This window comes from Entamoeba invadens (assembly GCF_000330505.1).
Source record: "Entamoeba invadens IP1 unplaced genomic scaffold scaff_1105074726033, whole genome shotgun sequence".
NCBI lineage: Eukaryota > Evosea > Mastigamoebida > Endamoebidae > Entamoeba > Entamoeba invadens.
The window spans coordinates 356,405-368,316 of NW_004440383.1; the positions used below are offsets into that span (position 1 = coordinate 356,405).

The 11,912-nt window shown below is 25.2% G+C and overlaps 3 protein-coding genes across 3 annotated transcripts; 2 read left to right on the forward strand and 1 right to left on the reverse strand.

The window, feature by feature from the left end:
• On the reverse strand, positions 1 to 620 carry EIN_405740 (phosphoglycerate kinase, putative; the record flags this gene model as incomplete). The annotated part of the gene is made up of 1 exon (XM_004256863.1): positions 1 to 620. A coding segment is annotated over one exon (620 nt), but the record flags the coding sequence as incomplete, so codon positions are not given.
• Positions 621 to 6,124: 5,504 nt separating this feature from the next.
• On the forward strand, positions 6,125 to 6,970 carry EIN_405750 (hypothetical protein; the record flags this gene model as incomplete). Its single annotated transcript, XM_004256864.1, has 4 exons — positions 6,125 to 6,264; positions 6,398 to 6,443; positions 6,470 to 6,695; positions 6,813 to 6,970. The coding sequence occupies 4 exons, from the start codon at positions 6,125 to 6,127 to the stop codon at positions 6,968 to 6,970; spliced, it is 570 nt and encodes a 189-aa protein (XP_004256912.1).
• A 238-nt stretch (positions 6,971 to 7,208) lies between these two features.
• Positions 7,209 to 8,338, forward strand: EIN_405760 (hypothetical protein; the record flags this gene model as incomplete). Its single annotated transcript, XM_004256865.1, has 5 exons — positions 7,209 to 7,285; positions 7,334 to 7,701; positions 7,855 to 7,923; positions 8,021 to 8,161; positions 8,199 to 8,338. The coding sequence occupies 5 exons, from the start codon at positions 7,209 to 7,211 to the stop codon at positions 8,336 to 8,338; spliced, it is 795 nt and encodes a 264-aa protein (XP_004256913.1).
• Between the last annotated feature and the right edge of the window lie 3,574 nt (positions 8,339 to 11,912).

An 11,912-nucleotide genomic window follows, 5' to 3' on the forward strand; every position in this document is an offset into this window, starting at 1 on the left:
CTGTATGGTCTGTTAATGTGATCGAACGCTTGAGCAAAATATCCCAACTCCTTCTTGACAAGGAATCCAGAGACCTTGATTGGCAAGTCAACACCGACCATTGATGAGTGAGCTCTGTGGACTGTTCCGAAGGCATCGTTGACATAGATTTCTCCAAGTTGAGTCAAATCCTCTCTGAACTTCTTGACGTTCTCAGCAGATGCCTTGACTTTCTTTCCGTCAATGATGGCAGCTCCTTCTTCTTCTGGGTGGAATCTAAGATTCTCAAGAAGGATGATTGCTCCTTCTGGGGCGTTTTTGCATGCATTGATCACTTCTTCTCCAACACAGTCGTTCAAGAATGTGATTTTTCTCTTCATGATCTCTTCGAGTTTCTCAGCAACTGGCTTGAGGGTTAAAGCTGGGACAACTTGTCCGTCTGGTCTTCCAAGATGAGACATCAAGACAATGCTATGAGCGCCGTGCTCAAGGCAGTAGTTGATTGATGGAATGGTCGAATCAATTCTCTTGGTGTTTGTGATTTTTCCTTGCTTGTCTTGTGGAACATTGAAGTCAACTCTCATTAACACCTTTTTGCCTTTGACATCGATTTGGTCGAGACTTTTCTTGGTGAATCCCATTACTTTGGTTACTTTTTAGTTTTGTTTCTTTTTATAGAGTTTAACGCGTGGACACAACAAAATACTTGTCACAACTCGAAATAATGTATGACGTGTTTTTTTAGAAGTTTTTTTCGCGGTGATTATTTTATTTTGTGCCAAATAAATACAACAAAAACGGGAAATATAATTTGACTTGATTTGTTTTTTTTCTGGGTTTTGAGGAAATGATTAAAAAACTGATAATTCGAAAAAATTTGAAGTTCATTTTTTATGTGACATTATACTATATTTTGTCTAATAATTTGACGTTTTTTTATACTAAATTAACATAATGGTAAATAGACTCGTTATCAACAAAAATGAACTTTTTGGTTTTTGTGAATTTACCTCGTTTGGTTTTTTTATTAATTTTTTTTGTAGGATTGTTAAGTTTTTTTATTTAACAAAAAACTTATAAAGTTTTTAAACACACTTTAATTATTATAACTATTATGATAATTTAAAATTATTTGTTGTATTTTCAGAGTAGAGTGTAGTGAAATTACACTTTACTCTAATAAAAAAATAAACCATTTATTATTAAAAATAATCATTAGACTTATATGAGATCATAAATAAGATAGTTGTATTTGAATTAATTACAATGGTAATGATGACTAACCTCATAATTTAAAAATTTTATTTTTATATACAACATAATTACATTATTCCAATCATTTTAAACAACTGTAACATTAAAAGATGTTGTAATAAATGTCATTATTAGTAAACTTTCTACATTTAAGTATACAGTTTAAAACAAAAACCGTGCAACTTTTGCAAAAATAATGTATACAGTTAGTTTCACAATAATTACTTATTTTTCATAACAAATAGATTTTTGTTTCATAACAATTGGATTTGTACATTTGTTCAGCCCTGTTTCAAAACAATTATTTTTTTTGCACAATTTGCGTGATTGTTGCATAATTAGCAGTATTGTTGCATAATAATATCGGGTGTTTCAGAACTATTTATTTATCCTCAAATCAATATTTTATTGTTCCAAAACTAAGAGTTGTTTCATAATTATTGTCTTTTGTTTTAAAATAATATAGGATTATTGTATAATTGCTTTGTATTGTTTCAAAACAAAAATCAACAAAAATAACCAAAATAAATTTCAAAAAATATAAAACTGTAAAAACTACACTTTTTAATAAAATTTGTTAATTATAAACAGTTTTAAAGTTATCATTGAATAAAAATTGTTGAACCAAATAAAAAACTTAATGTATTTATAAGTCTTCACGTAAAAACACTTTACGAGTCACTACTAAAGTAAAGTGAGTTATGACTCTGCGTATTTCAGCAGGTGTAATAAATTCGAAGCATTTTGCAATGTTATGGATCATATCTCTTATATCAATATTCTGCAGGTTACCGACCCTTGTTTTCCAGATACCAAAGATCATTTCAATTGGGTTACATTCGGGACTATATGGAGCATTGAACATTATTTTACAGCCTTTAGTCTCGGCATAAGGCACTAATAAATCCATATGTACCGAGGCGTTATCCATAACAAAAACAATGTTGTTTCCATCTACAGTGAACGCATCAGCAAGTGTCTTGAAGTATCTTGTGAATATTGCACCATCCACTACTTTGTTAAACAATTTGCAATAATTAGAACCCATGTCACTGATTGCACAAACACAAAACAAATTAAATGATGGAAGAGGTTGCTCTCTTATGTGTTTTTTTTGCCTTTCTCACCCCACATTCGACTTCGAACGTTGCCAACTTTCCAATGGCTTTCATCAACAAACACCACTTGCATACCCGAGTCCATGTATTGTTGCAACGTTCTTCTCCTTTCGATTCTGAGTTGTTTGTTTTCATCAGTGTTTGCTCGGATCCCCTTATTGTAACCTCAGTAAAAGACAAAGGAGGAAGGTTCGCTTCTTCCATTATATTTTTGTTCTTGATATAACGACACATTGTTGACACACTAACAACTTCAAAATCAAGTTCCTCCCCCGTTCCAGTTTTTCCATTTATTCTTCAGCAAGAGCCTTTTTGGTTACTCTACGAGTTTTTCCTTCAAGTGACACTTTTTGGCGACCGCAGAAAGGAGTGCCGAACTATATTTAAACTTTATTACTCTCTTTTTTGGTTTAGATATATTTTCTCCTTTTGCCAACTGTCCCAATAACCTCTTAAGTGATGACTCACCAATGCGGGGTTTCTCTTTATAATATTTCCAGTCTTGTGCCTTACCATGTTCGGCATATTCTTCTGTTAGCATCTTCCTCTGTGTTTCTGTTACAACGACGTATATCCTTTTGATCTTTTCCTTTTCCGATTGTTGAGTTATGTGAACAATTGACGAAGGTGTAATTGGGACCAACAAGGCTATAATATCTTCAGCTGATCTTCTTTGATTGGGGGACATCTCGTAACTTGGACAATTGGTAATTTCAACATAAAGTTCAAAAAATATATTTTTCGATGTTTTATTTTTATTTTTTTATTAATATTTTTTGCCGAAGTAGTATATAAATTATGTTACATTAGGGGGACTCATTTTATCTATATTTTATAATATTTTAATTAAATCGCGAGGGACGTGTTTTCAAATTTTTCCAAAATTCGGAAAAGTAGTACCGAGTTTATTTTTAAATTATTTTTCTTAATATTTATTTTTTTATTTTCCCTAAAATGAGCACAACACAAGAATACAGATTAAATAATTTTTTATCAATTTACTAATAACTATTCCGAAGAAGATATTTTAAATTGTTTCACAATTAAATCAGGAACTATTAAATCAGCATCTACTAAAATTGATAATAAAGAATGTAGAAAAGAATTAATTGCTATGGGTATTAACACAAGAGATTTATATTTACATTATAAAGTAAAATTAGAAGCTCAATTAAAAAGAATTGAAGACAATAAGAAAAGTATTATTAAATTAGAACAACCATTTTTAACAAAAGTTTTCAATAAATTAAACAAAACTGACAATCAAACTTTTGGTTTAATTAATACAAAAGCAACATTAATTAAAGATTTAGATGATGAAAAAGAACTAAATAAAAAGAATTTATAATGGGCTTTAAATAATATTTCTTTTGATAATATTGAAGATAATGATGATTTGATGAGAGAAGATATATAAAAATTTGATGAAGAATTAATAATTTACACTGAAAGGAATAATTATTTTAAAGAATTAAAAGAAAAAGAACAATATGAAAATAATATGAGAAATTATAATGATATGATAGAAGAATTAGAACAACAACAACTTTATAATGATAATATGGAAGAATATAACGATATAATAGAAGATATTAATGACAATTCTGAAATTAATACTAAAGTAACATAAACTGTTTTTCAAAAGTCTGTACTGAGGTATCCCGATTTTTTGCATTTATTTTGTTTATTATTTTTGGGAATCGTTTTTAGTAATAAATTCGCTTATTTTTTCCAAGTAAAAAAGTGAAAAACAGTCTTCAAAAAATATTTTTTTACTTGAAGAATTTTTAAGCATAAAAAAAATCCATATAAAATTTGAAGTAACTGGATTTTTGTTTTTGAAATACACGTGAATTATCCCAAAAGTGCATTTTAGTACAAAGGCAAATAAACTTAATGTCAATCTTTTTCATTATCAAACATTTTAATAATTAATGAAAATATTCACAAAACAGAAGTTTAGTTCGAAGTATATTATGCTTAATAGTGTTGTCACAAAAACAATAAAAATGACAAAATGATTTGATAATTTATCTTCGTTGTTTTTTAAAAAGTCGACATTCTCTTTAAGCATTCAGTGAGAACATCTTTTTTAAAATATCCAATAACAAAACAATAATGTTATTTTGTATTATTTTTCTAGTGTTGTTCTTTGACAATTTTACTTATGTCAGTCAAAATTATCAAACATTTGCTGTAATTTATTTTTTGGTGTTTTTGGAACTCTTTATTTCATTATTTTTTATTCGGAGAAGATAACCACAGTTTGTTTTTAATTAAAAATGAAAAATTAACGAGAGTAATATTCAGTTAAAACTCGACACAAACAACACCATCCCAATTCACTTAAACGTTAATTGTTGTGCTTTTAGGCCAACAATGCTGTGTATATGTTGTGAAGTATCGAGTTATGGTCAAATCAAATAACGGGATCGGGGTTTTTTGAAAAAGATGGCTAATATTCCGATATTTTCCCGAATTTGTACGAAAATAATTGAACATGATTGGTATTTTTTTCAAAATAAAGTCAGTACTTTCGATTTTTTGTTTTTTATTTTTTTAGGAAAAAACAAAAATAAAAACGGGACTTTAGGAAGTTCTAAAAATATGACAGTACCGACTTTTGAAAAACAGTTTATGATAAAAAATTTTTATGCTGATCTTAGATGTGGTTTTAGAGAAAAATTAAGAAGAATTCAATTAGTAAGAGAGTATTTTAACGATTTAATTAAAACTACTTCGTCAACTACTGATATAGTTTATAATTATCACCATAGTCAAGATGGATGGAAATCTTATATGTTAAATACTCAAGACGCAATAGACGAATTTTTTAGTTCTGTTTCTGAAGAATCTATGGGTTTTATTAATATACAAGAAGATAATGATGGTATAGATTCTACTTTTTATGTTAAACAAACTATTCCAGAACCACTATTCTTACTTGAATTAAAAATTTCTCCATATCATTAAGAAAAAGATCTTATTCATAAATATAAAACTACTGGTGGTTCTTTCTTCCCATACAGATATAAAGAAGAATTTAGTTGATTTGGAAAATATCTTGCTAAAGCACAAATATTCAGTTCATTATTTGATAAAAATGGAAAAATTAGATCATAATTTGATTTAAATTGTTTCTGTTATTCTTTAAAACAAGCTAATGTTGATAACAAAACTTTAGAATTAGTATTAATTCATTGTAGAGGAATATATCAAAAAGCTAAATCGTTGAATGAGTTATGTAAATATGCTCATATTAGAATTAGAATTGATAAAGAATACAGATAAAACAAATAAACATAAAAATCGTAAAATAGATTATTATGGTTGCGAACTCAAAGATGCTAAATATAATTTAGAAATGTTTTTATATCGTGATTCGGTTATGAAGAAAGATCATTATTTATTAAATATTGATATTCATATTACTTCATTTTATCTTAAAAACAGAGAAGAAATGAATAAATATGCAATTGATCATAATAAAAGTATAGAATCAATGTTTAATAAACAACGATATAATAAAAATAAACAATGTTATGAAGTTAAAGATAAAAATAATAGTTCTATCAAATTATCTGATCTTATTATATATATCAGAGATCATAATGGATATTAACCATATACTCTATCTGATGTTTTACATTTGAAATCGGATTTATCTGAATATGTATTACAATCATTAAATACACTTGAATATCTTCCTTTTGAAACAAAAAACATTGAAGTAAAGGTAAATAAACGTAAAGAAGTAAATCACTCTTATTGGTATGCTGATTTTGAAGCTAGTACACAAGGATATCATATACCATATTGTGTTTGTTATTCTAAAAGAGGTGAAGATAAGATTTATAATAAATATGGTAAAGATTGCGCATATGATTTCTTATGTGATTTACCACATAATGCTGTTTGTTATTTCCATAATCTTAAATATGATGGTTCATTCTTAGCTAAATATGGTGTTAATAGATGTATTAAGAAAGGCGGTAAACATATGCAAATGACATTAAAATTCAAAGGTAAACAATTAACTTTTAAAGATTCTTATGCTTTAATTTCTACATCATTAGCATCTTTTCCAAAGATGTTTGGTTTATCTAATATTCAAAAAGAAATTTATCCATATAACTATTTCAATGGGGTTGATATTGAAAAATAATATGGGTACAATATTAGAAGCTGATAAATATGAAATAAAGCCATGCACTGAAGACCAATTTGAACTATTTAATGAAAATATTGATAAAATTGAGAATTGTAGAATTGATGAATTTCATTTCGATATGAAAGCTTATTGTGTTTTCTACTGTAATCAAGACGTTAGAATCTTAAAACAAGGTCATTCTAAATTTTGAGATATGTGTTTATAATATTTAAATATTGATGTCGATAAAGTAATTTCAGCAGCTAGTCTAGCTAATACTTACTTCAAACATAATGTATATTCAAAGATAGATAATTTAAAAGAATATGGTGGTAAAGTTAGAGAATTTATTCAAGGAGCTATTTATGGAGAAAGATGTATGACTAGAGATAATAAAAAGTGGCATGTAACAGAAGAATTATATGATAATGATGCTTGTTCATTATATCTAAGTGCTATTAACAGATAAAATTAGCAACTGGTTCTCCAATTGTTATTACTGAAGACATGTTACAAATTAACTACTTATTAGAACACTTAATGGAAGAACATCAATTAGAACCTTCAGAATTAAAATTTATTTCAGCATTTATTGTAGATATTGAAATTACAAAAGAAAATAAAGAATTACATTTATATTGATTGTTAAAAAGACTAAAGAAGGAAATAAAAATTCCAATGAATGTTGCATCATGAGAGTAAATAATATGTTATTTGAAAATCTTATTAAATTTCAACAGATTGAATATAAAATTATTAGAGGATATTATTGGACTGGTAATAAGTCTGATTTATTATCTAAATAGATGGCTAAATTGTATAATTTATAAAGATTTTTCAAGAAGCAAGGCAATCTTGTACAAGAAGTATTTAAATTAATTATGAATTCATCATATGGTAAGACTAATCAAAAACCTATTAAAACTGATCTTGTTTATAAACAAATATCTGTTAAAAGTAATAAAGGAGATATTCAATATGATGCTGAAAGATATTTAAGAAAGAACTCATTATTAGTCAAATCATTTTATGATGTTGCTGAAAATATTAGATGCTTTGAATGTAATAAAAGTTTTGATGATTTCTTTGTTCCAAATCTCATTGGTGTTCAAACTCTTACTATGTCAAAACGTATTATGAATGAAGTTATGTGTTTAGCAGAAGATCTAAATATTTCAATTTATTATCAAGATACTGATAGTATGCACATATTAAAATCAAGAATTACTGAATTAGAAGATGAATATTTTTAAAAATATAATAGAGTACTTAGAGGTTCTGATATGGGACAATTTCATCCAGATTTTGATTAATTATCTAGAGATGTTACTAGTATTGAATCATATTTTTTAGGTAAAAAGGCTTATTGTGATAAATTATCTAATGAGAAGAATGAAGTCGCTAATCATCTTAGATCAAAAGGTATTCCTAATAATTTATTAAATTGTCAATATGAAGAATTGACAATTTAATTATATAAGAATTAAATTGTCTTATAAGAATTTATAAGACAATTTAGAATTATATAAGAAACTATATGATGGAGAATCATTTAATTTTAATCTTTTACAACTTAGAGCATCATTCGAATTTACTAAAGATTTTAAAAATAAATCAAGATCTCAATTCTGTAGAAATATTAAATTTAATACTGAATTAGGTTTATTTTAAAAATTTATAAATGTCTTTAAATAAAGAACAAGAATTAACTAAATTTTATAATACTTATAAAGATAAAATAGAATATGCATATAATAATAGAGATAAATTATATGGTGTTCATCCTAATACTGACTCAAAACACAATTTAAAAAATTTTTTATTCTGGTATTTATAATTATTTTAATATTAGTAATAATAGAACACAAAAATTATTAGATGAAATATATGTTATATACATTAATAATAAACAAAGTATAAATACAAGTATAACTAAAATGCAAGTTCCAACTGGTTATCACGAAATTAACAAATATTCAAATACACCCAAATCAAAAGATAAACAGATAATTCAATCTACAGAATTAGAATTAAATGCTGAAATAAGACCACAACCAACTATTAATCCACTTGGTTCAACTACCACCATAGCTATCTATCCAAACACAAATTATATTAAGAAAGATAGAACAATAAAACAATTATTTAATGCAGATATGAATCAATATGTTTCATCATTAGATAAAAATATATATACTTATTACAATAACAAAGATATAATTTATTCTAATAATTTTAAACCATCTCCAGATAAATATAATATTTATAATAAGAATATTGCTTATAAATTTGTTGCTTTACCTAATACATATATGTTTGAAATTTTATATTTTCTGATAAATATAAAAGAGTATCTCAACAAAAATATGATAAACCATCTGTAAAAATAGATTTTGATCACAGAATACATAAAAATACTCAATTAAGTCCTTATCTTATTGGCATTAATGTTAATACTAGATATAGTTTTTTATTAAAATTGAAGATAAATCTACTATTTCAATAATTGAAGGTTTTGATAAATTATTTGAACAAGGTTTAATTATGAATAATTTAATATTTGATGGAGAAAGAGGAATATCTTCTTTAGAATTTGGTGAATATGCAAATAAACACAATTTTAAACTATTTGTTACAGCACCTAAGATACATACAAGTACAGCATTAATTGATAATTATGTAGAACTATTAGAAGGTTATACGTCAAATATTATATTTTAAATGATGATGAATATAAAAATATAATTAATTCAAGATCATTTCAAAACATGAAACGAAAAGAATTACTTCAATACATGACTAAAATACGTCAATTATTTAATGAAGGAAATAAATCTAAAATCACTCCAACACCTACTACAGAAGAAGTTTATAAATTGGTTGAATATTATAATAATAGTTGTCATAATGGTTTAGTAAAAATATTTCAAGAATGTAAAAAATTATATAATTTTTATTATATTGATCCAAAATATATAAAATCAAATATGATACAAAATGATAAAATGTTAGAGAGAATAATTATATCCTATTGTCAACAATATAATCAAAAAATACGAAATAAATTTAAAAAATCAAAATATGATTTTGACATTGATGAAGATGTTATTTTATTTGATATTGAAGATGGAAATTTAAGAAAAAATAATAAATATATTGATTCTAAAAATTGGAAAATTTCCTTTCCATATGGAAATAATTATGAAATTTATAATGAGGATAATGATAAATACGAATCTAAAATTATATCTAGATATTTATGAGAAAAGACTTTTAGAAGACATGATTTATAAATTATTTGACTTCATATTTTTATTTTTTTTTCACAATAAATGAGTAAAGAATTTGACGATAAAGGATATGGCATAACAAAATTAGCACCAAAAATTGATAATTATGGAACTAAAAAGGGATATGATAATCAAGATGTTATCGATTTTTCAACTATGGAACCAGGTGATGTTAGTGCTAAATATCTAAATTTAGGTGGTACAGATCTTGCTAGTGATAAATATCAATTAAAATACAATAAAGAACATTTAGACCCAAAGCTTTTCGTGTTTATTGTGCCAATAATAATTTAACTCCTTATAAGTATGATTTAGATGGAGATCAAATAGATGATTATGTTGGAGTAGACAATACAAATCATATTAAAGCTTTTAATGAATTTAATGTTTCAAAACCAGGTAATTCACAAAGACCATACCAAAAGAAATATTATGACCAATACAATAAATGTCAAAGAAAAGAAGTTCCTTATTTAAATTATCTAGGATTATTACCAGTCTCTGATAATGTCGAAGGATATGCAAGAGTTGGTCGAGGTAGTGGATTTTCGAAATCACTTAATACTACCGATTATAAAATTAGAGAATATTTATCTAAAATTTTAAATTATGAATATATTTCAATAGGTAGTCAAGTAATTAGAAATGTAATTAATTCAATACTTTTTGGAGAAAATATATTATCACCAGTATTTAAAGTAAAATTAAATTTCATAAAAAGTGATAATTGGGATAAAAAATAACTGATTCATTCATGTCTTCATTATTACCTGGAATTATTAATAATGAAGCTAATACAGTAATATTTAAACAAATAATGAAAGGTATTTCATCATCTTTTGCTGGCGGTTATAAAGATAATAAAGGATTGATAGATAATTTAAAATCTAATATACCAAATATCAAAACAATTAAACCAATGAGTGAAGAAGATTAAAATCAAATTTATACATATATTATGAAAAAGAAAAAGAACAGTATTCTTATTTCAGAAATGAAAAAATCATCAAAAGAAATTAATACAACACAAGATATTGCAGAACTTAGATCAAAAGCACAATATAAACTTGATAAATTAGTAACTAAAGAAGCATTAAAAGCTGGTATCGCAGTTGAATAAAATATATAAATATATGTTTATTTTTTTGTTTTATAAAAAAAGAAAATTATACATGAATTTACATAATAATAATTGCAAAGTAATAAATATATATCAATTTGAAGTTGAATTACCAATTGAATTTGTTTCTTCTACTAATAATAAATGTATTAATACTATTGCTACAAGATTCTATAATTCATTAAGTCATATTGATTGTGGAAATATTTTAAGAAGTGATTTTAATTCAAGTAATGATTATCCTTCACAAGATGGATTTATCATTTTTGCTAACGGTGATAATCAAAAATCATTTGAAATCAAAGACAATAAACGAAAAATAAAAATATGGTTTACTGATTACAAAAATAATATAAACAATATTGATTCAGATTATTATTTCATTGTTCAGTTAGAGTTAGTGTTTTGAAATAGATTAAGACATCTTTTCTAGAATAACAATTTTTATAAACAGTACTTGATTCAAAACTGTCATAAATTGTAGTTGTGGTAGTTCTTCCTAATGAATTAATAATATATGTTTTATAATCTGTAAAATTAGAAACAGTTTTGGATGACATATATATTTTTAGTGAAGAACCTTGACATATTTCTGTAATGGATGATGTATTTGTAATTTGTAAATTTGGTTCTATTAGATATATCTGATTACTATCTATAGTTATATTATTCCACATTAAATATGGATTACTTCCTGAATAATTAACACCAGGATAAAATAAATTATTAAGATTACAATATAAATAAACACATATTGGTTTAGTTGTTATTGATATTATGTTACTATTTGATGTAAAATTCTTTGGTAAATATAAACTGAAATAATTAAAACAATAATATCCATCACCCCATAAATAACTAACTGTATCTGTATTATTGTTATTGGATGCTCATTTACATTAAATATATTTTGTACTGTTGTATATATTTTTCCATTTAACATACTTCCACCACTAACTTGTTCATAACTTTATAAATTTCATTATTAATAATTACATATG